Source organism: Hippoglossus hippoglossus, chromosome 3 (assembly GCF_009819705.1).
Source record: "Hippoglossus hippoglossus isolate fHipHip1 chromosome 3, fHipHip1.pri, whole genome shotgun sequence".
NCBI lineage: Eukaryota > Metazoa > Chordata > Actinopteri > Pleuronectiformes > Pleuronectidae > Hippoglossus > Hippoglossus hippoglossus.
Window position 1 is genome coordinate 7675726 of NC_047153.1, and position 23648 is coordinate 7699373.

Consider the following 23648-nt stretch of genomic DNA (forward strand, 5'->3'; position numbering starts at 1 on the left):
GGAGGGGAAGGCGACAAGAGCACAGAGAGAGGAGGGGAAGAAGGGACAGTGTCAAAGACGGAGACGATGCTCTGGAATAGCTGTCATCAATCTTCAGTATCTCTGCAGACGCAGAAATCTCGGAGAGTCTGAGCGGGATTTCAGCGTGTGTGAGACAGAGATAGAGGAGGGAGGGGAAATAGAAAGTGAGAACAGATTAGACTTATTGTACTGTATAATAGTGAGGCAGGTGCGTGAGGCTAAAAAAGAAATCACACCGAAATCAAATAATGCAGAGGAAGAAATGACGGAAAGGGAGAGAAGCCGTAATCATGTTCAATCACTGCAATAAAACACCGACTGATAAATGAAAAAACAAATAAACCTTTCAAACTGCAAGTGGGTTTAATCTTTTCTGCAGGAAAGTTAAAACATTTGTATTTGTCCATAAAAAGGCCCTAAAGCAGACAGGCTTTTCAACATTTCACGGGCGGTATATGAATCTCCAAAAGTATTTTAATTAACTATTAGTTAATTGATCAACCAAGCCTCTATATAAAAGCCAATCACATAAACCAGTTGTATTATTATTATCAAGCAGTCAAAAATAATTTCATAAATGATGTGATAATGAAACTTTCAAGACATTTGCAAGTTGCAATTCAAAGCAGAGATTCAAATACCACAAAATTATGGATAAAACTCAAACATAGATGTTAATACAGGTATTGTTACACTATACTGAGTAGCTTTAACAAATGGGTTCATTTAACTGCAGACACACATTAACATTATTAAACCTTATATAGTGCCAGCACTCTTAAAACCACTCACAGTATGGATGAGGAATTGTAGGTTAAGGGTTCTCTACAATTTCACAGTCAGGGTAGCGATACACAGGGAACACAGAGTGCTATATCACACAACAACAGCAAACATATCTAATAATAGGATGCTTTGGATGTGCCTGAACAAATGGGACTTTTTTTTCCAGCGAGAAAACGCTAACACCTGCAGTGCTTTAGATTTCCACAAAAGATTGTTTGAACCCTATTCTGCTCTCAGGGGGTATAAGCCATAGAGAGTCTATGCCGGTCTAAGCAATGAGGGGTGGCAAGCACTGGAGCTACGTGAGTCATATAGTTTCATAAGAGATTCTCACTGCAACAGAGGGAAGTGCAAAGGCAGGTAAGTGCTATAAACATGACATTCAGGTCTACCTGTTACAGACTGTCATCATCATATAGACAGATAGACAGATAGATAGATAGATAGATAGATAGATAGATAGATAGATAGATAGATAGATAGATAGATAGATAGATAGATACACCAACTACTGTCCAAGTGTCCCTCCAGTGTTTAAAGCAACACTGTGTCACTTTTACCGAGCAACAGCGCCCTCTGCAGCCACACTTGGAGACTAATTCTGTTTGACTCCTTGTTCTAACGATTAACTGTTTGTTGTGTAGAGCAAAATCAAAGCCTGTCAATGTGTTAAGCAGAGTTCTGGCTGTGTCGTCCCGCTAACTCAACTGAAACACTACTGAACAGTGGATATCACCCATGATCCCTGGCTTCCTGAACCAGATGAGCTGCTGCTGTAACAAACACACCAAACTCTATTTAGAATTCTTCATATTTTAAAAGTTTCCTCGCTGGATATCAGAGATTTGTTTTAAGTGAGGATTTGGATTCTAAGCCAGTGAGCTGCTGTTTAAAGGCTGTTCAAAGGTAAAACAGTTGCATAGTGTTTCTTTAAAAGGGCTTTGACTCTACACCAGAGTTTAAGGGTGATCTCTGTTGCTCAGAAGTTTTATTGTGGTTGTGTTATTTAACCGTGCTGTTCGGTTGAATTGGACTCATGGACTGAAAAGACAGGCTTGTAAGAATTTTGTGTTATATGCAGCTGCTTAGAATAAACTGAGCCTTTTATTGATGTAAACAAACTTATACCATCACTAAGCTTTACTGTATTAAGTTAGAGGTTGTAAGGTTAGTCCCTGTAATAGATGTATAATAAGACATACAATTCCAATTCTATGCTGATGGTCTTGGGGACTATTTTACATTTATATTGTGAATTGTGCAATTTTTAACTTATCCATAAATTGTATTTATTAGTGCGATCAATTCACCACGCAAGCAGCCATCAGTAGTTTGATTTGTTACTGCTGAATACAACCAGGCCGATGAAGCTAGAGACACGGAGGGTACTTGCAGCATGAGACCAGAGGCATGTACCACACATCTGTTAGTGAATGGGCCTGAATGGCTGAACACTTGAGTGGCCGTTTTCTGAGCCTGCTTCCAAATCTCCCCCCCCCCCCTTGTTCTGTGTCCTTCAGGGTCTTTAGAAATCTCCTCACTAGTGCCTGGATAAGTGTTCACAGCCGATCACACACATATCTCGTTGTCCTTTGGAATCTAGATTTACTTTTCTGTCATTACGACAACGCATTTCAACTCCATTCCAAGTTGACAGTAAGGAAACCAAAGAACCAAAGAACAGCATAGGGCTGCATGTATTTCTTAATTAATTTTGCATCAGATTGTGTTGAGGTTTGGTTTAATCTAATACACTGAAATAGCTGGTGTTGTTTTGAAGAACAAAAGGAACCCGGTGAAATTGTATTTATTCTGAAAAATACCAAAAATTTTGATTACATTACTCTAAGGCCCTGTCTCCCTGGTATTATTCTAATATGTTGCTTTTTCTTGGTATATTGGCTAAAATGAACTTCATCCTGGGTGAATATTGGTTTAAAACTCAGTTGTCAGTGTTGTCGTGTAGAAAGGAAAACATGTTTTTTGGCTTGTAACACCTCGATATATATCTATGTTGTCAAATACATGTTGTTCAGGCTCCAGATTGGCCAAATAAGTGTGGATGAGTCATAAATCATGGCCACCATTAGTGTGTGTGTCTGTGTAAAAGCAAATAGCTTGATTATCCCTTCACCTCCAGCACAATCACCATGACAGATGTCCTTGGTTCAGAATTATATGCAAACATCACAATATTTTAATCCCATCATTTTATAACCTTACTCTTTTCTTAAGCTTAGAGAGCTGGTGAGTCTTTATTTTTGTATATATGCATATTATCAAGGTCGGTTTCTTTGTGAACATACAAAATGCTCATATCAGCGATCACAATGAGCCAAAACACATAAGCCAGGATGAAAGACATTTGTGTTGGTCATAGATTTTGAAATTAATTTAAACAGATTTTTTTTTTTTTAATGAAAGTCTTTTAATGTGAGGACACAAAATACCACCACGCTCGACCTTTTATTTTTCTCTGTATATCTGTTCTGCTTTGACACCAAAACAAGGCATTCGTACTGTAAATATCGCTGTGTCACGATTCAGTGTATTTCAACTCTATGCATTGATTTATTTACTCGGGACTGTAGAAAAAGTCCCATTACATTTTGGTCCTGGGGAGCAGACTGCCGTGCACCTCAGGGCCACACTGGAGCTCCCTCCAGCCAGCAGCCATCCATGAAATGAGAAAATCTATAATGCATTTAATTCTGTTCACTGTAGATCAAGGCTATGTCTCCCAATGGCAGCGCAGGGACTGGTACAACACTGCATCAACCTCATTCCAACCCTACTGCAATATCCAAAGGTACAGTCACTGTTATCCACATGGTGTTGTGCACCATCTCTGCCTCTCTCTCACACTTGTGTGAGCATTTGCACTGTTGTCTTCACAGGTTATGCTGTATCAGTTGTATCCCTCTGTACGTCTTTGTTTACTCTGTTCTCTTTGCAATGACTTCCCCCCATTTGGCCCATTGCACCTCTGATAGAGACATATACGTCTGAATCAAAAGTGGATGTCATCCATCGCATCAAGAATATTCAGCATGAACAGGAACAAATGCATAAACTTCCTCAGACTCCAGCACAAAACCTGTCCATTTATTTCCCCTCAGGCTGATAAAAAGGGTCAGCGCGTTATAGCTCGATTATCTTTATTTCTTATAGCCAGAGCGAGGTGCTTCAAGGTAACTACAGCTGGGAGGGATGCACTCACAGTCTTACTCACATGCCCTCACAGCAGACTGCCCTTTGAAATTAGCCACAGACAAAGGAACAGAAACAGGCAGATTTTCTGGCAGAAAATTCACTAACCCTCATTTTACCTGGTTATCTGAATCCAAACTCGTTACATACTCATCTGGGAGATTGCATGTTCTCCATGTGCCTGTGTGGCTTTCCTGAGGGTAGAGATTGGGGTTAGGTTTAAATTCTAGTTTATTTTGTGATATTTCTGTGATGTCATCATTTAACTTAGAAGCAAATGTCACTAAATTGTGCGTAGGTGTGAATTTAATTTAATTTAATGTGAATGCAGGGTTGTTTATCTCTGTAAGATGGCCCTGGGATATGTTGGTCCTGCGGTTTGCTGGAGGTGGCACCAGCTCCTAGCTCCCTGCGACCCTTAAAGGATAAGCAGTATAGATAATGGATGTGTGCGTGTGTGTGTGTGTGTGTGTGTGTGTGTGTGTGTGTGTGTGTGTGTGTGTGTGTGCTTGTATGTGATAGATCAATTTCGACCATTTTACTATATGCAGTATTCATTGTGACCAGATTTAGTTAGAACAGCTGTATAGTCTGACACATGATAATGGTATTCAGTAAATGCTAAATGGACAGACTCAATATTACACATGCTACATGATGACTGTGCCAGGCCATTGACACTGTTTATGTGTATGTGTCACATTCTCTCTGGGCGACGGCCTCACAATATTCTGTTGTGCCGTCCTGTGTGTCACGTTGGCTGGAAGGCAGGTCGAGCCTGATGATGTCAGTGTGCCTTAAATAACTAGGCTAACGCTACGTTGGTTGGGTTGTGTATCCCTACCATGGATCCCTATCAGTCCTCTCATCAATTATCTAGAACAACAAAGGAGAGTGTGACAAGGGCTATATATAAGAATGGGTACGAGAGAGAAACATTGGTATGGTGATGTGCTTCATTAAATCTCATCAGGAAGAGTAGATAAGTAGATGAGGGACAGTTGCAGATACAATGAACCTCGGCTATAGGTTTAGCTCTCACTCACTGTGCTCAGTGGTAAAATATAGAGGACATGTCACAGTAGGTTGCATCTTATGGTCTCATATGGTGTCTCATGATACTATGAAAGATGAGCAATGAGATGGCAGGACACTTGCCCATGACATTTGAAAAGAATATATTTTCAATTGTTGATTTTGAATGTTGATTATTGTACATTTAAACAATTAAAATATTAAACTCAAGGCATGGTTATTTCTCATGCAGTATTTTATGCATGGACAAAATGTATATATATATATATCCTCATGAAGTTGAAACTTAAAAAGGAGGCCAATGCAAAACCCCACATATTAAAATAAATCACTTTTTTATTTCTTTACTTTTAATATAGTTCAATTTATTTCACACAACATAAATACAAAAAGCATGAATAAAATGTTAAAATACGTGTGTGGGGGGAACTAGTGATGGCTTATATGAAAATTACACCCAAAAATACCGAAAAATAAGCAGATTACAAAACTACAAAATCTTTAATACATGTTATATATTAGTATAAAAGAGGAAATGGTGTGTGGCAGCTTTTCAGTGTCGTTTTACGTCTAGAGTTTTAATTATTTTAAAGTAACTGATGAAATGATGAGAACATGAGTTACTGTTTTCACTCAGACCAACATTGAATGAACTGTAGAACTGGCACACTGTAAACATAGACAACACAGTACTAGAGCGGGTGTGCCGTGTCCCAGAAAGAAGTCCGGTGACTCACTGATTTACGTTTGCACTCATTCTTATTAAAAAAACAAGACGAGGTGAAATATGTTTTTGCTTTAATTCCCACAAACGAGGCACCGAGTGGAATCCAGGGGCTGCCGCCTCCCGATCTAGGTGCCACAGATCTACATCTATTCTGTCGTGCCTGGAAGAAGGTCGTGAACGCGCATGTCAGGTTCGCTGCAGAGATCCTCCGCGGATCCCACGACTGGTCGCGGGCATGGTGTTGACAGCGGGCGGCTCGTTTTCACGCGACTAAATCGATGTCAGTTCCGGGACGAGATCCCATTAATCAGGGGGTTTGAGCACCGGTTCCCCCTTCCCCCTGCTGCCGCCCGTGGAGGAGGAGCAGGACGACACCGCCAGGCCGAGGACGACGTTGAACGCCGCCGATGGAATCCCCAGCCGCTGCCAGACGGAGAAACCGAAAGGGTGGACTCGTTATAAATAATTAAAAGAAGAAGGAAGAAGAAGGAGAAGGAGAAGAAGAAGAGGAAGAAGAGGCACCTTTCTGCTGCTGAACTACCCGGGGAAGATGCATCTGCACCAGGTGCTGACGGGAGCCGTGAACCCGGGAGACTGCTGCTACTCGGTGGGCAGCGTGAACGACGTCCCCTTCACGGTGAGGCTTTTTATTTTCACCCCGCTCGGGAGGACACCCAGCCCGGCAGAGCTAGCAGGGCAGTTAGCCGCGCTAGCTCGCGTTGTATATCGGTCTCTAAACGGGCTGGCTTAGCGAGCTGTAAGCTAGCCGGCTGGTGTGCTAGCCCCCAAAAAACTGCCGCAAACGACGGGTCGAGCCCACTCGGGGGCGTCCACACCCCCCACCCCCCACAAGCTAACCCCCTCCAAGCGGATGTAACGGTAATCAGCTAATTCACTGTAGCGCCGTATTATAAACAGTGAGCGCTAGCCACTCAAATGACCTTTAGCTGCATCTCGTAACGTGAGAATTACCGCAAGGGAATCCCTTATGCGCAGCCATAACGCTGATGATCGCGAGGTGTTTGCACCGGGACACACGCGAATGCACTTGCACACTACAGGTGATCGTGCACAGGGGTGGGGGGTGGGGGGGTTTGGCTTGAATGTAATGGTTGCACGACTGCAGGCGGTTTCCACTGTGGATGCAGAACTAGCTAAGCGTGCTAACATTTGGCGTTAAATCCCCCTCACGGATCATTAGCTCGCTGTCAGTCCGGCATCAGCTGCGCCAGCCGTGACGTAGAGAGCCATATATGGACACATGGGCTGGAGGGCTGAGTGGCAGTGTTGTGGTGCTGAAGGTACAAAACGTGCACATGCGTCCCGCCATCTGTCAGTGCAGCATAATAAACTTTTACATTTTGCTTGACCCGGTCGGTTTCGTGCTGGAGAGCTCAATCGAGATCCATCAGTAGCGCAGCCCTTCATGTCTTTGCACACATCAAACGTTATGCGCCGAACCAAAGTGTGTGTGTCTGTTATTTGTGGACATCTTTGTGTTATTTGTGCGTATTCTTTGTCTGTGTGAGCTCTGGCAACTTCCCAACTTTTCTCTTTGTGCCTCAAGATGACAGCGCCCTGAAATGCAGTCAATAGGTACAGATATGAGATCCTCGCTTGTGATGGCAATTAGGAAAAAGGTGCACAATAGTTTTTATTCCTATAGGTTGGAGTTAAAAGGATAGTTCACTGAAAATGAAAATTCACTCATTATCTACTCACCACTATGCCGACGGAGGGGTGGGTGAAGTGTCTGAGTCCAGAAAACACTTTTGGAGTCTCAGGGGTAAACAGCGTCGCAGCCAAATCCAATACAAGTGAAGTAACTGGTGACTCCTTCTTCAAACGTACAAAAACAACAGAAAAAAACATGAAATGCCTCCATACTGCTCCTGTGGTGTCACCCAAGTGTCCGTAACCCCCGACCCCCAACTATCCCTTTAAAGTAGAGAGTAGTGGTTATTCAGCTCTTTTACTGAGAGCAGATGATGAATCATCATGACTTTATTGAGAGCTGGATGATGTTTCATATCACCCCTCAGGGAAAACCCCTCACAAGCCATTACTATGTTGTCTTCTACCTGAGTGGTTTTAATATTGCGTTGTCATCTTGACAAGTCCTTTAGGGGGGTTTGCAGGTTATTTACCACAGTGTTTAAAATGACAGAGCTATATTCTCCAGAATAGTATTCACCTGAAGCTTAGGGGTTTGTCATCCCTTGAAGGTGCAAAATATGCTACTTCAAGTCCTAACTTGTAAAATCAGAAGAGATAAGTCTTTAAGTTCAACACCCAAATTTGGAGCAAAAACAACGTGACTGCATGAGTCAAACTGAGCAGCTATGTTACATGCTACCATTCCCACATGCTGAGAACATTCAGTCTAATGGCTGCCAAATCTGGGCTGCTTATCAGTGAGTTGTCTGTTTTATTTTTAAATATATATTTTCATTTTTATCAGAATCAGACACCCCTACACACCTCCTTACTTTCAGATTCCCTCAGTCCTATAGAATGTACAGTATAGAGGTCGACTAACAGTGGATTTTAAAGGCTGATATGATCATGATCGTTTGGAGGATAAAACATCAGAGAAGTGAATTTCCTCTTTCTCAGTTTGTGTTATCATGCATGACATGCTTACCTTTAGCAGTAGGCTGGCCCGGTACTTTGGCATATGCCATTTTTATTAATTGCATTGTTGGAATATATTGAATTTACAATCAATTGTTAATGAAACATCTGTAATCAGCCAAATTGATTAATTGGTCAACCTGTAGAATATAGTGGATTCATTTATTGTCCTGTTCGTTTCTGTTAAAACTACAGAGTGGAGTTGTCACCCACTGTCCTGACACTGACCCCAGATCGAGGCAGTTTGAATGTAAACAGGCGGGCTCTGTACCTGAGGTTATAACTGCTCAGCAACACAGGACAGAGCTGGTGGTGAAGCTGAAGCCTCGCACGTTACCAGAGGGCCCCGGTTTCTGCGCCTGGTGTTTTCTATCTGTGTCTGAGAGGGTATTTGAAGAACAGTAGACATCACGTCCAATGCAGTTACACTCACACTGACCCCTAGGGCTCTTAGGCCAGACCCTGACACACACACACACACACACACACACACACACACACACACACACAAACGCAGCTAATCTGCGGCATCTCCATGCTATTTGCTTTTGTGTTACGTGGCTTCTGCAACATGTATTTGAATGTAGTTTGAACGATGAACTGTGAAATACTGCCCTTTTGTTGCCAGTCCAATTGGCCAGCGGGGGGGGGGGGGGGTATATAGTTTTGTGTTGAATACTGAGTAGGAATGTGAAGGGACCAGATGGCACGAAGTAGGAAGAGATCTGTTCATTATTTAGGCAAAATAAAATGTTCTTCTTTTTCACAATAGCTTACTAATTTCTATTTCAGATTTTTGATTGTTCAAGATGGTTCAAGTGTTTTGTCATTTAAATGACAAACGTGACAGAACCGATACTTACCACATTGTGTTTTCATGGTTCGAAAGACAGTTATTCTGCTCATCTACCTTTTGACGTGTACAGGTTCCTACAAACAGCCTGTGGGGCTGATATGCAGAGTTGCAGATGTGCGATCTGCTAAAAATAGCACAGAGGGAGAGTACATACTTCCACTAAGGCTGCAAGGCTGTGTTCTCTAAATTGAGTTATTCTAATGCATTTTGATCTTGATCTACATTAGAATACAGATATTGTCAGATAATGTAGGACATTGATACCAATTGGCTGGAGATGGATTTTCTGTGTACTTAAATTTTGTCTGGGAATATTGTTTCTGTATATTGTGCAAGTATGAATTTTGTCCGTTGAATTTAACGTGTCATCATGGTACTGCAACAAGTTGATATTTGCATGTGCAGTGGTTACAGTTGCAAATGCATTCAGTAATGGCAGTTTATATTAAATACAACATTCACACAGGTATTTAGCCCAAAATGTCCCAATATGGTATGGCATCAAGACACCAATGAATAAGCTTTTTATAGATTATCAATTATGTACCAAAATTCAAAATGAGAGAAAATCTGGAGGAAATGCATGAAACTACTTCTATCTCTCACAGTTCCAGACCCTACTCCAGTAGTTCTTATTCCTTTATTTGTGATATGTAAAGATAGACAGGCTGCATTTGTTTGTCTATCAGTCTACATTGATTTAAGTTGGATATGTTATGACCATCAGACAGAACGGAGACGCATGGAAGCCGGACCTGCTGTAGCTGTTTCACTGCAGTCATGCTGCAGAGAATAACGAAGCCCATATATTCTGGTTATAGAGACAGTGAGATCAAAGTACAAGTCTGTGCTATAGGTTTTTCAGCAATAATGTTTTAATACAGGTTGACAGAAAAAAAAAGGTTATTACAGGTCAGAACTAACCAATATTTGCAGCTTAGGGTTTTTACAACAGCTCAAAACAAGCACAAACATGAAAATGGTGCATATGGTAGCAGCTGTGACTGTTATTTGACCACATGATTGCGTTAGGCAAGTGACATTTGATGGAGTCAATGCAGAAGTGAGCTCTCTCGCTTCCTCTCATCTGCTTTCATTACCACAGCACAAGACTGCATTGGCTCCTTTCTTTTAAAATATATTTACCATGAAAAACAGCTACACCCCTGCGTCATGGCGTTTACCATAATGCAAATAGTATTTCAGATGCTCTTAAATATCAAGATGTGAACTGACTTCTGTAGCTGTCATCAGTATTATCATTGTGTCACGCAGAAAAGGAGTCTTTCTGCTTTGGCTTTTAAAAGAATGACAAAGGGGTTTCCCAGAGTTGGTCAATCGTATTATTCATATCATCTGTCAACCATACTGTATTTCTTGTTAAATTCAATGAAAATGAAAAAAAAAAAAACAGATAATAATAAAAAACATTATTTAAATAGATATAGTCAACATTTTACAAAATAATACCATTACATTGTTTTTCTGCTCTTCTTGGATGCAGTTGCTGTGTTGTTGATGTGGTGCAGAGAGGTTTATCCAAAGGCAGCAACATTCTTGTTGTGAGCAGCTTGCATGACTGAGATGGAGGAAACTTCGCTGCTCGGGGTTACACTCCTTTATCTTAGCTACAGATACTTGGGTAAAGATCTAAGTGCACTCATTGAAAGAATCAGTAGATCCTTGTGTCGGCCATTTGCTGAGTCAAATAAATACCCTGACCACGAGCTGAACATTAGATTAATTAGAAGAGGTGTCCAGCAGTCGTCAGTTTCTTCATTTTATTCATTTGAAGTGCTGCCTTTGATTGAATTAGGTTTTTAGTTGACTAATAGCATTAGGTTTTTAATCTTTCAGCATATTAACATATCATGATGAAAGAAGTGTTGTTTTGTGTACATTATGGAGATGAGGAAAACAACATTAAAAAAAACAATGATGTAGACTGACATAAAATGTCTTTGCTGATGAAGACCTTAATGACATTTTATACCTCACTGTTTGTGCATGCAGGTCTTCCATCTGTATAGATTAAGTTGTGTCAATGTTTTCACATGATGCTGTGTATCCTTATTCTGCTGGTACTACTAATAACTCATTGTATTGTCATCCCTTAGTACCTTGTGTGTGTTTGTGTGTTGATCTGTGGATAATGAAAGAAATACAGGACACACACAATCTCAATCCTTAAGAACCGGACAATTATGTTGGATCATTCACTTTGAGGCAGATACACTCAAGCTTATCAGCCTGGTTCAAGATCTGACCAGGTCCAAATTACAAAGAGAGAAGAATGGACCCACACATTGTCTTACATTTGTGTATGTGAGTGAGAGAGAGAGGGAGAGAGAGGTGCAGAGCAGTCCGAGACACTGCGTGACGGTGACCAGTTTTAATTCCAGCTGTAATGTGCAGGAGCAAATGCTGTAGTAATAAAGAAGCACAGGCCACATCTCCCTCATGCCCCTCCCACTTGTCTCTCTCAAATTCTACATCATTGCATGTGAAGCCTAATCCTATGACAGTCTTCAACATAACTTAATCCCCACCTGTCACTTCATATTATAATACTGGCCGTAATGCTGTCCTGTTGTGTGTGTGACCCAGTGGTTACCGGCCTCTCCTCCTGTTCTCGTGAATAATGAAAGACACACGGCGTCACACTGACTGTACTGCTGCTCCGAGGCCAGCTTGCCTGTCTCCCAGGTGCTGCTGTCATTGCTGCCGTTCTGCACATGGTTGGCTGCTAGAAGCCGCCCTCGTATCACTTTACCTTCCCGCCCAGAATCCAAATCTTAAAGCGAGTCTGCCTATCGAGTGTGGAGAATAAACACGTGCTGCATGTCTTTTTTTTTATTGCACATGAGTAGTTAAATTTTTTCAAGCACTGGGTTTGTAAGTAAGCTTTTTATATTACGTTATATTCTGTGGTGTTCATGCTACCACCACAACCTGCCAACGCTGTAGTGGCTTGTCCTGCTAGAATATCTTACTCTGCTAATGCAATATTCATATTGTGCAATTAAGGGCTATTATGCTCTGCTTTCAGATATTTATATTACATTATATTGTACAACCAATTTATATGCATTCACAAATGCATTTTGAAGTGATATTTACCATTTTGAGTCTCAGCTGTTTGATTTAATTTGTCTATTGTGGCTCAATCTGATTGTTTGTCCTCATGTGTCATTTCTTTCAGGCCTATGGCTCCGGCTGTGATGTAGTGATCTTGGCCAGTGACTTTGAGTGTGTGCAGATTATCCCTGGAGCTCAGAATGGAAACATACAGGTGGGCTGCGTGGAGTGCTCCCACCAGCTTGGCAGGGTAAGTGTTGACTGCACCCTCCCACTCTTAGTTTTCATTTTCCCATGTAGCCAGGAAGCGTGATCAGTTATGCTTTGCATAACGAAGGACATTTAGGCCCACGTTCGCTCCTGTCTTGTACGGCCATGCTCTCCTCTCTTTGCTGTCCTGATTTCCTGCACCACTCACCCCTCTCCTGTGGGAATGACTGTGCAGAAGCACTGATGGGGTGAGTAATGTTTTGATGATGAACACATCTCTTTATTTTTAGATCGCTGCATCCTATGGAAACACAGTCTGCATCTTTGAACCTCTTTCCACCAACCCAAACAAACGGCATAAGGTGAGCATGAGTGTCAGTATTCTAGACATGCTGTATGTAGACGTTTTAAATCAATACCCGGTGAGTTTAATCACACTGCCAGTAACATTGCATGGGTTGTGTTGCTCTTCTGTCACTAACAGCAGCTTATCTATCAGTGGCAAAAGACGGGACAGTTCTTCCTCGATGCCATCACCTACAACCTGGCCTGGGACCCACAAGGTACGCTCGTGCTTTCTGTGTTCACTGACTGTCCGACTAAATCAATCCACGCTACGCACAGCTCCTACTCACAGCTCCCACTCACAGGCCTCTTTGGTTTGTCTGAAGTGACAGGCGTTATGTAAGAGTCACGGTGTGCATGTGGCTCTCTGTACTGTAGTATTCGGTGTGGGACATCAGGTGTGTAAGATAATGCTTTTGTATCCTCAGGGAACCGTATCCTAGCAGCAACCGAGCGGCTCCAGCTGTGGGCTCCTCCGCTGGCAGATGCCCTGATAGAGGAGGAAGATGGGCAGTTGACTGAGGACAAGCCCCACCCTGTCCTTAATGACTGGAACTGCGTCTGGCAGTGCAAGTACGTTTTTGCTTTTGTGCATACTGTAAAAGCATCTGACACAATTGCCATGTAAATAAAGCCCTGGCGGCTTCACAGTTATGTACTGTACATCAGATCAGAATCGAATCCTAAGAGCCAAGTCCTGTTACACAGAGGAACCTTTGGAGAAGACGGTCTCTTTGTGCTGTTTATCAAGCACGTACATTGATATCCTGACAACTAGCTAACCAGTAAATTGATTAGACCTGTTTTTCTTCATTATTTTCATTCCTTCCTCACTCAACTCTTGCTCTTTGTCTTGTAAATACCAAGGTAGGAAAAGCTTTCTGTCACCAGGTTTGTCAGACTTTTAAGTGAAAAATACTTTGCTCATCCTTGAAAATATTTATTATATGTCTATTTTTTTATTTTTATAAAAAATTTTTGAGGGAACAATTTCGTTCTGTTCACTGCTTTTTCACTTGGGCTCGTTGTAAGTGAAAGAGGAACAGAATGTTTCTGTCTTTTTCTGAAAGCTGACTCCACCTTTTTTCCTTATCATGCTATACAGAGTTTCCTGTCCTCTCTTTCCTGTGCAGACAAATGTTATGTTTAATTTTTCTTCTTGAAGCTTGTAGAATTGCATAATTTGACTAATAACAACCTATAGACGGTTACTGATTATCCAAACACATCTGCACACAGCCTGACATGAAAGGTGTGTATGCATTGTTGTGAGCCATTCTTTTGAGTCTGTGTCCTGTGCTTTAACCTGTGTAAACAGACATGTGATACCTAACTGATAATTGCCAACTGATGACACATGTTCATGCCCAGGAAAGCAACTAGAATGGGGAAATGCTGTCTCTGAAATTTACACGCTGTCACGCACAAAGTAACCAGACATAGAGCTGGCAAGAAAAGCCCCAGTGTTTTTCCTGGCGTTTATTTTGGAGAAGTGAATGTAGCTGCTATATTTGTTAATGCTTTTGTTTCTCTTAGAACTGCTGCATCTGTTCACGTTGCGAAGTGGTCTCCTGATGGCGAGTATATTGCAACAGTTGGGAAGGTATGATTCACGCTACAAGCTTTTGAACATTTATTTTAGCGTAAGGCCTGTGGTGATGTTTGCATATAATGTATGCTCACTCACATCTGTTTGCACATGCAGGATGACTGTTTACTTAAGGTGTGGTATCCCACCACGGGCTGGCGATCTGCAGTGGTGGTCCACGACCCCTCCGATAAAAAGCCTACTCCTGTCAACTTCTCCTTTGTTTACCTGGCGCATCCTCGCTCGGTCACTGGTATGTCCTGGAGGAAGACCAGCAAGTTCATGCCCAAGTAAGAAAAGACACACACACACACACATTCACACTGTCAGGGTGGCCAGCAACTCCTTTTAGTACGAGCTTGTTGTCTTCTAAAAACATGGCATAGTTTTTGACTTAAAAAAGAGATGGTTTGCTCTTTGAGTCAAGTGTTAATGAACTGGTATTGAGGCCTGTTTCTAATAACAAGACATAAATTTGTATTTAGCGCAGCCGGCAAGACAATTTAAAGAGTTAGTCCACCCTGGTTATGTACTCTCATGCTCTCATGAGAATCTGGAGCTGTTAAATTTCATTCCTCCCACCTGCACTCCCACTTTACACTTGTTTTTCTTTCTAGCGTATAATTAATTATGTCCACAGTGAGCATTTTTGTGTGCGTTGTTTTTTTTGATGGTGTAGATACCAGTGATATATGTTTAGAATTACATTGACACTTAAGTTTCTTCCATAATATAAATGATTTATTTCCATAATATGCTGTAATGTATTTTGACTGAATATTTGAGGGTAAAAGTAAATCATTTACAAAACTGAAGTCATTACTGATCGTTAAAATGTGTTGTTTTCGCCTGCTCTAGGGGTTCAGTGTGCAACGTGTTGCTGACGTCCTGCGAGGATGGTGTTTGTAGAATGTGGTCGGAGACCCTGCTTCCAGAAGACAGCCTGCTCGGGGGACAGATCTCTGAGAACTCGCACTCCTTCAGCTCCAGCCTGCCAGGCTTGGCAGGCAATAAAGACAAGATCCAGCATGCTTTAGAGGTGCACTTACTTAGTCAGATCTCCCCAGGAATAAATCATGGAAGGAAAATAATGTATATACTATGTCTGATCAGAAATACTAAAAACCTGTGTTCATGTGCTCTGCTTGATTAGTCAATCCACCATCTGAAGCATCTGCGGCGCGGTCGACGACGGTCCTCTGCACTGGTGGCACATAGTGAGCTGCTGCCCTCTCAGCTCGGCACGCAGGACACTCACACTCACCGCCACATCGCTCATCACGCCAATGCCCTGTGTCACTTTCACATCTCAGCCAGTATTAACCCCAACACAGGTACGATGTCTAGGTTGGAACTTACTCAAAAGTATTTGTGTATTTCTTCACCATAGATCCATACATATTGATCATCTATGGTTGCTCTATAATGTCTTTAATAATGGTTTTAATGACTTATTCTGTAGTAGTGATTATCAATGTCCAAATTAATGATTCAGCAGAAATAGCTTCTTAATCCATAAATCTTTTCCTCCTCCTACCTTCCTCTTCCTCTTCCTCTGTCAGATATCCCAGCAGTGCTGGCCGACTCTGCAGTGTTCAACCCAGATGATGGCTCCGGTGGCGGCGGCTTCGTGGTTCACTGGCTCAACAATAAGGACCTTAGCTTCACTACTTCCATGGACCTCTTTATGCTGCAGCTCCGTAAGTTCTCTGAACAGCAGATGGACCAGACTACTGAGGATCCCCTGGACCCTGAGGGATCCCATTTGAAGTTTGACTTTGGTATGTCCCTCAACCAGGCCGACACTCATTTATTAAACACATTTGTTTAAAAAAATACAAAAATAATATTTTTTGTTATTCTAGACCTAGACGACATATCCGATAAAGCGTCCTCAGAACAAGGTGAAGAGGTTGAGCCAGGGGAGCAGGGAAGCACCAAGGCGTCCTCCCCAGGATCCAGCTCCAGCATGCCTTTACCCTCCATGTTGCTAGAGAGGAAGATGGAGACTCTGATCACAGAGTGGAACAAGAGCCCAGACATGCTGTTCACCATACACCCTACAGATGGATCGTTCCTGGTTTGGCATGTAAAGTACTTGGACGAATTCAACCAGGGTATCTTCAGACAGGTTCAGGTGAGCAAAAAATCTGAAAACTTCTTCACATCCTTCCTATTCACGACATTCTCTACGCTCATACACACAGTGGCAGTAGTGTAACAAAATGTAAGGTGACGCAGCACTTCTCAAGCCATATGTAAGACTTATAGATAAATGTTTAACTGGCAGAATGTGACTCTTGTGACACAGTCACTCCACCTACAGTTGTAAGTTGTGTTACAGAGTTAAGCGTCTTCACTCACAGCCAACCGACCTATGGCTGACAGGCAATGGCTGCAGAGCTCACTTCAACGAGACAAAAGACCATTTTAAATTTAGCCTGTAATAAAGTTGCTCACATAATTACCATTAATTAACGACAAGCTACCGCAGTCGATATTAGTCATTATGACTGGTGAAAGCGACGACTGGCACCATCTAAAAATGCAAAATCTAGCTTCTACTACAATGTTTTGTACATGTTGTGATCCTCACTAATGAAAAAGCAGGAGGAAGGATAACAACTTCCTTTATTTTGCCAACCTCAGTCTGAACTCAAGAGTCGCTCACTAGGGCGTCCTAATCATTTTCCACACTGTAGATCCTGGCTCTGAAAAGGACTCTATAGGTCTATACAGGTCTATACAGGTCTATACAGGTCTCTATAGGTCTCTATAGGTCTGACAGACTGCAGAGAACATGTGTCTGTTCCTTATGGTTTTTATTTCCTCCAACTCTCCCACCAGGTGTCCTTCTCTTCCCGTATTCCAGTGGCATTTCCTACAGGCGATGCCAACTCGCTGAGTAAAAACATCCTGATGTACGCGTGCACTTTGACCGAGGGTGACAGTGCTGGGGCAGCGGACCAGGGGAGAATGGTTCAATGTGTCGCCCACTCTGCTTCAGTGTCGGCCGGCCTGGGTTCACACTCCCTGGCCAACACTCTCAACCCTCGCCCTGGCATCAGCCCTGCTGTCATGATGGTCTCCAAGCATGTTGATGGATCCCTCAACCAGGTAAAGGATTGTTAGAAACACAATTTGACATTTCGTAATGTAATGTTTTTATAACAAGGTGTTCAAAAAAACTTGTTACTATTTCTGTAACGTTCTTGGTGCCTTTTCTCTGCAGTGGGCAGTGACATTTGCCGAGCGCTCTGCCTTCTCAAACGTATTGACTGTATCTCATAAATGCCGGTACTGTGGCCACCGCTTTCATCTGAACGACCAAGCCTGCCACACAGTGCTGCCACTGCTGCTGACCTCCTCTCATCATAACGCCCTGCTCACGCCTCCCTCAGCACCTGGCAGCCTGGAGGGAGAGCAGCCTCCTACCTTTCCCATACCAAAGGGACTTCCCAGGTAAAGAACAGAGAGAAAGAAAAGGCAGATAGACTACTAGTTTGTGTCTGTGTGTGTTAACACAGTATAAGAAAGAGAAAAAAGGAGAGAATGGGTTATGAGTACATACCTGAAATGCCACAGATGAGTTCTGATCGTTTTACTTGTGCATTAGTAGGAAGCAGCTTCGTAATGCAGCTACAAGGACCTTCCATGACCCTAACGCCATCTACAGTGAGCTGATCCTGTGGAGGGTGGATCATATTGGACCCCTGTCCTGCACTGGAGGTGTCTCCGAACTGGCCCGAATCAACTCCCTTCACACCTCCGCTTTCAGCAATGTTGCTTGGCTACCCACACTCGTACCCAGCTCTGTGCTCGGTAAATATTTTGAATATACCAAACTGTAATTAATACATTCTTTTGCACTGCTGGACTTTCCAACAAACTTTGTGTTGTGTCCCTCAGGAACTTACTGTAACAGTGCCAGCGCCTGCTTCGTGGCATCAGATGGCAAAAATCTACGTCTCTATCAAGCGGTGGTGGATGCCAGAAAATTACTGGATGAGCTGTCAGATCCTGAAACGTCTGTGAGTGCACACACAAAAATCATGTTTTGCTCATTTGGATGGGGTAATCTCTGTTCTGTGATTTTACTGCACCTGGATCTTTAAGTCTCACACTCTGAGCATTGAAATTAAATGTCACAGGCGACCATGAATGGAGTCCAAATTGGGTTCATGGAAACCTTAAAGTTCTAATGTAACCGCATCATTCACAGATATTAAGTTGTTGAGATAGGCTGGATTTTCAACATCTATGAGCTTTTAATGTCATTTTTACGCTGCCTTTATTTATTTATGCTATCAATATCATATCCCCATATTTAGAAACTGGTGGGCGAAGTGTTCAACATTGTCAGCCAGCAGTCCACTGCCAGACCTGGGTGTATCATAGAGTTGGATGTCATCACAAACCAGGTAAGGAGCTGCTTTGTTTTTTTTTTACACCAAACTCATCTTGAAATCCTGAAACCCTCTGATCAGTTGAGATAGTAACCTGTTTGATGTCCATGTGAATCCAGTGTGGCGCCAACACCCAGCTGCTGCATGTCTTCCAAGAGGACTTCATTCTAGGTTACAAGCCGCAGAAAGAGCCAGAAGCATTTGCACCGGCCTTTCCATCTGGCGACGGTATAGGACACTATTAAATGCAAACTCTTTGTACATTTGTTTCGTGATGTGTTTTCAAACCTGATTGTCCTTTTAAGTAGCTAATATTGTGATTTAACTATATCCAGATTATCAACCTGCCCCATTCTCTGAGAAGTTCTTTCTGGTGGTGATAGAGAAGGATCTCAACAGGAACTCTGTCCTGCAGATGTGGCACCTGCACCTGAAATCTGTGCAAGCCTGTGTGGGTAAGTGGAGGTTAAACATAGCTGAGCAGTTATTGCCACACTTAAGTGTTCAGGATGCTGCTAAATGTGAAAACTTCATTTCATATGAGAAACCATCTTTTTCAAATCTACTGTATATCTATCTGCTTCCAATGGGTGTAGATGCACTATGATAATCCTGTCTCCCTGTGTCCAGATGAACCAAGCCCAGATTATAGCTCCCAGAGTCAGCTAATGGTTCCTAATCAAGTCGCGAATGCCGACTCGTCTCCTGAGACCTCTCCGATCAGACCCCTGCCACGGTCATCCTCCACAGCCAACCTGCAGTCAGCCAGCAAACTCATCCTCAGCTCCAAGCTGGTGTACAGCAAGCGACTCGACCTGCCCCACGGCGTGGAGGTTACCAGGGCCACCCCCTCTGCAGGTTGGGATAGGCACAAATACGATTCAATACATAAATCGCCAAATTAAACTAAATGGTCCCAAATTTTTCTACATTTATTTTAAACATGTTTCTGTATTTGTTCTGCCTCGTCTTTCTGCCAGGTCACCTCAGCTCCTCCTCTATCTACCCTGTGTGTCTGGCTCCGTACCTGATTGTTACAACCTGCTCTGATTCTCGCGTGCGGTTCTGGCACTGTGCTGTGGAGGGCGATGACGGGTATAGTGAGAATGAGCACGACAACAGGGCTTACCGCTGGGAGCCCTGGGCCCTGATGAATGAGGAGGATGATAACAACAGTGCCGTGTGTGTGTCGGGGCGGCCTGTAGCTGTGTCCTGCTCCTACATCGGCCGGCTGGCAGTGGCCTTTAAACAGCCACGACAAGGACAGGTAGGAAATTAGAGTTTGGTTCTTTAATGGTGTTTTCTTTGAATTGTATTTAACCGGCAATCACCATGAGGTGTAAAATAGCAATGAAAATGTAAATTCTGTGAATTAATACCATTTGGCTATATAGGCTTGACCCTGCACAAATGGATAACAATTCCATACATCAGCATACAAATGCATATTTATGTAAAGCAGAGTGGTGAGCGAAGTACTAGATTACATAAACATATGCATTATGCATATGAAACATTGCAGCTTGTTAAGAATCTGCGTAAACAGTCATTGGACTTAAGTGAAACAGAAGTGATAAAACCTGACTATCTGAGCATCTCATTCCATTGCATTACGTATTTGAATCATATGGAGCTGGATAGGAGTGAACTGAGTTGAGGTTTATGCAGAGCAGTTTGGCTTGCATCTGGGTTTACCACAGGGCACTGATGATTTATTTTTATGAGCTGATGTTTCGTGGTTGACTACTGGTTGTGACCTATTCTAAGAGATGACATGTGTGAAGTAAACACTCCTCTTGTCCTCAGCTCCAGGGCTCTGCAAAAGACTTCTCTATGCATGTCTCGATTTATGAGTGTGAGTCCACCGGTGGATCTGAGTGGGTTTTAGAGCAAACTCTTCACTTGGATGAGTTCACAAGGGCCACGTCAACCCTGGATCCAAGAGTCAGTGTGGACTCCAACCTGTTTGTCTACAGCAGGTCAGGACGACTGCACTAGTGTTTATATTATATATATATATAATTATATATAAATATTTTATATTTGAAATAATGATATTTTCCACACCAGGTCGGACCTCTACATGAGCAGAGACCATAGCTCCCCCAACATAAAGCACTATGTTCATCTGGACTGGCTGTCGAAGGAGGATGGATCTCACATCCTCACTGTGGGGGTTGGATCCAACATTCTCATGTATGGCCGTATTTCTGGCATGGTCAACGAGCAGACTTACAGCAAAGAGGGAGTGGCTGTCATTACCCTTCCTCTAGGGGGCAGTATCAAACAGGGGATCCGCTCACGCTGGATCCTGCTTCGGTCTGTGGACCTCCTGTCCTCAGTGGATGGCACACCATCTCTGCCAGTCTCCCTGTCATGGGTAAGGGACGGCATCCTAGTTGTGGGCATGGATTGTGAGATGCATGTGTATGCCCAGTGGCATCAGGACAAGAAGCCTGGTGAGGGAGACGAGGGCAACCTCTCATCCGCAGACATTGCTGGAGGTCAAACCACCGGTTCCTCCTCAGCCTTTGAAGGGAGAGCCAGGTCCAAGAGTGTGTTTGAAGGAAACACTGCAGTGGACGAGGCCCTTCGTGCGCCGGCTGGACTTCAGGAAGGGGGACTGTTTGAGGCTGCCCACTCCCTGTCTCCAACTCTACCCCAGTACCATCCCACACAGCTGCTAGAACTCATGGACCTGGGCAAGGTTCGCCGTGCCAAGGTGAGTTTTCCTGTGTCTACCAATCAGTAATATGCCAAGTGGTTATTTGAAGCTCTCATTTGTGTATTTAGAAATAATAAATCATTAAATCGCTGGTAAGATATTGATTGATAGTAAAATGATGTAGAATAACCCCAAAAGACGACGTGGACATGTAGTGATCTAGCTCATCTAATCTACATTGTTGTATACACTGTATAACCAATTGCTCCTCTATATATAGGCCATCCTTGCTCACCTGGTTAAGTGTATTGCCGGGGAAGTTGCTGTGGTGAGGGATGTGGAGGCCGGTGAGGGCGGAGCCAGGAGACATCTGTCGCGAACCATCAGTGTGACTGGCAGCACAGCGAAAGACACCATTGTCGCAGGCCGTGACGGAGGCAGGGACTACACAGAGATTAACTCCATCCCTCCACTGCCCCTTTATGCACTCATGCTGGCTGATCTAGATACCTCATATAAGGGAGCGGAAGAGGCTGCTAAGGGAGCCAAAGCGGGGGATGGCGATGGAGTGCAGAAGTCCACAGAGGACCAGTATGCTGACCTCTTCCAGGTTGGTAGTTGAGCCAACTTGGATTTTGTTGTCAATGGTCTTGTTCACTGCTACTTATAACTAATTGTTCTCTTGTGTTAACAGGTGCAAGCGGTCACCACAGATGACTTTGTAAACTTTGCCTCAGACAAACCAGAGAAGAAGTCTCGAGTTATCAACCTCTCTCAATATGGACCCACTTACTTCGGACCAGAGCACGCCCAGGTATCACTTTACAGTTTCACTTTGCTGGCCTATCGTTGATAAAAACCCTAAAATATACATTGTTTTCGTTTTATAAATATATAAAAATAAATAGATAGCATGGGAGTAAGAGAATAATGATCGTGTTATACCAGATTATAACCATGTAACATCTTGTTAACAATGCTGTGGTAATCTTGAGTTTGTAATTTCTGAAAGGACAATAATCGGGAGGAAAGAGTAAAGTAATGATAGTGTAGTGATTGAAATACATGTAATGCCTCGCATTGTAAAATCCATAAGTCTCTTATCATTGTGTAACTTTCAGCCTTACTTACAATTGTCCTTTGTGTGTCCAGGTATTGTCCAGTCACCTCATGCACTCCAGCTTACCGGGGCTGACCAGACTCGAGCAGATGTTCTTGGTGGCCTTGGCTGACACCGTTGCAACCACCAGTGCTGAGGTCACGAGCTCCACTGATCAGCAGTACACAGGTCAGTGTATATGGTTGCGTGTTACAATCAGGTCCAACCACAGTGAATACACTCTTCCCTATATTGTATCAAGGCATTGAAATAAGTTTTAACGATCAGCATTTTCTTTATCTGATGCTAGATCCTCTTTACAGTTCTCTCTGAATCATACATCAAAGTATGGTGTTAGCTGATCTTGTTCCCTGATTCCCACAGCGTGTTCTTTTAAAAAAAAAGTTTAGTTTTAGCTGTTTTGCCAGTTTTTAAGTATTGATTTTTATGCTCCAATCAACGTGACAGTCATCCATGGCAATTTAAGTTTGTACGTTTTGTTGTGACATTCATTTATTCAAGTTTTTTCATGTAAGTCAGTAAGTTAAGTTTTTTTGCATAGGTAAGGTATTCGACAACATTGGTGCAATTGTCTCAACAGCCCCTGTCACCAAGTCTTTAGACGGGTGCGTGGGATTTGTAATCCATTGAAATTGTCTGACCTGAGAGAGCGAGTGGGTGAAAGAGGGTGAAGGAGGGTGAAGGAGGGAGAGGAGGGTCTGTTACATATGTCGGGGCTTTCATGTATGAGAATCCTCCTCAGTGAAGTGTCCTCCAGTGAAACACTGACCTGTGTCTCTCATCTGCCAGGTCTTTTACTTTTGTGGATGAATAAAGTATCACCTTGTTTTGTATGTACAGAAAGATACAAGATGCAACCATACCTGCTGAATAGGCTGTAATTGGGCGTGTTGACGTGCTCTAATGTCTACCAGTCTGTTTCCCTTTGTTAGAGATAATATTGTATTAAAGTTGACGAGAGGTTATA

At 42.8% G+C, this 23648-nt stretch overlaps 1 protein-coding gene across 8 annotated transcripts in view; it reads left to right on the top strand.

Annotated features, from left to right (window-relative positions):
* Nucleotides 1–5951: 5951 nt before the first annotated feature.
* Nucleotides 5952–23648, top strand: part of dmxl2 (Dmx-like 2) — a 35051-nt gene continuing 17354 nt past the window's right edge. For 3 of the 8 annotated variants that reach the window (XM_034572820.1, XM_034572855.1, XM_034572865.1), the window contains exons 1-25: nt 5952–6416; nt 12472–12597; nt 12848–12919; nt 13042–13120; nt 13331–13475; nt 14439–14505; nt 14608–14780; nt 15349–15529; nt 15644–15824; nt 16053–16271; nt 16356–16627; nt 17338–17607; nt 17723–17952; nt 18107–18312; nt 18400–18521; nt 18822–18911; nt 19016–19124; nt 19232–19351; nt 19527–19754; nt 19877–20163; nt 20703–20875; nt 20967–21618; nt 21842–22171; nt 22256–22375; nt 22714–22849. In XM_034572820.1, coding sequence (XP_034428711.1) covers nt 6330–6416; nt 12472–12597; nt 12848–12919; nt 13042–13120; nt 13331–13475; nt 14439–14505; nt 14608–14780; nt 15349–15529; nt 15644–15824; nt 16053–16271; nt 16356–16627; nt 17338–17607; nt 17723–17952; nt 18107–18312; nt 18400–18521; nt 18822–18911; nt 19016–19124; nt 19232–19351; nt 19527–19754; nt 19877–20163; nt 20703–20875; nt 20967–21618; nt 21842–22171; nt 22256–22375; nt 22714–22849 — 4675 coding nt within the window. In that variant the 5' untranslated portion in view covers nt 5952–6329. The remainder of the gene's footprint in view (nt 6417–12471; nt 12598–12847; nt 12920–13041; nt 13121–13330; nt 13476–14438; nt 14506–14607; nt 14781–15348; nt 15530–15643; nt 15825–16052; nt 16272–16355; nt 16628–17337; nt 17608–17722; nt 17953–18106; nt 18313–18399; nt 18522–18821; nt 18912–19015; nt 19125–19231; nt 19352–19526; nt 19755–19876; nt 20164–20702; nt 20876–20966; nt 21619–21841; nt 22172–22255; nt 22376–22713; nt 22850–23648) is intronic. The other 5 variants (XM_034572830.1, XM_034572881.1, XM_034572873.1 and 2 more) reach the window with 3 other exon arrangements.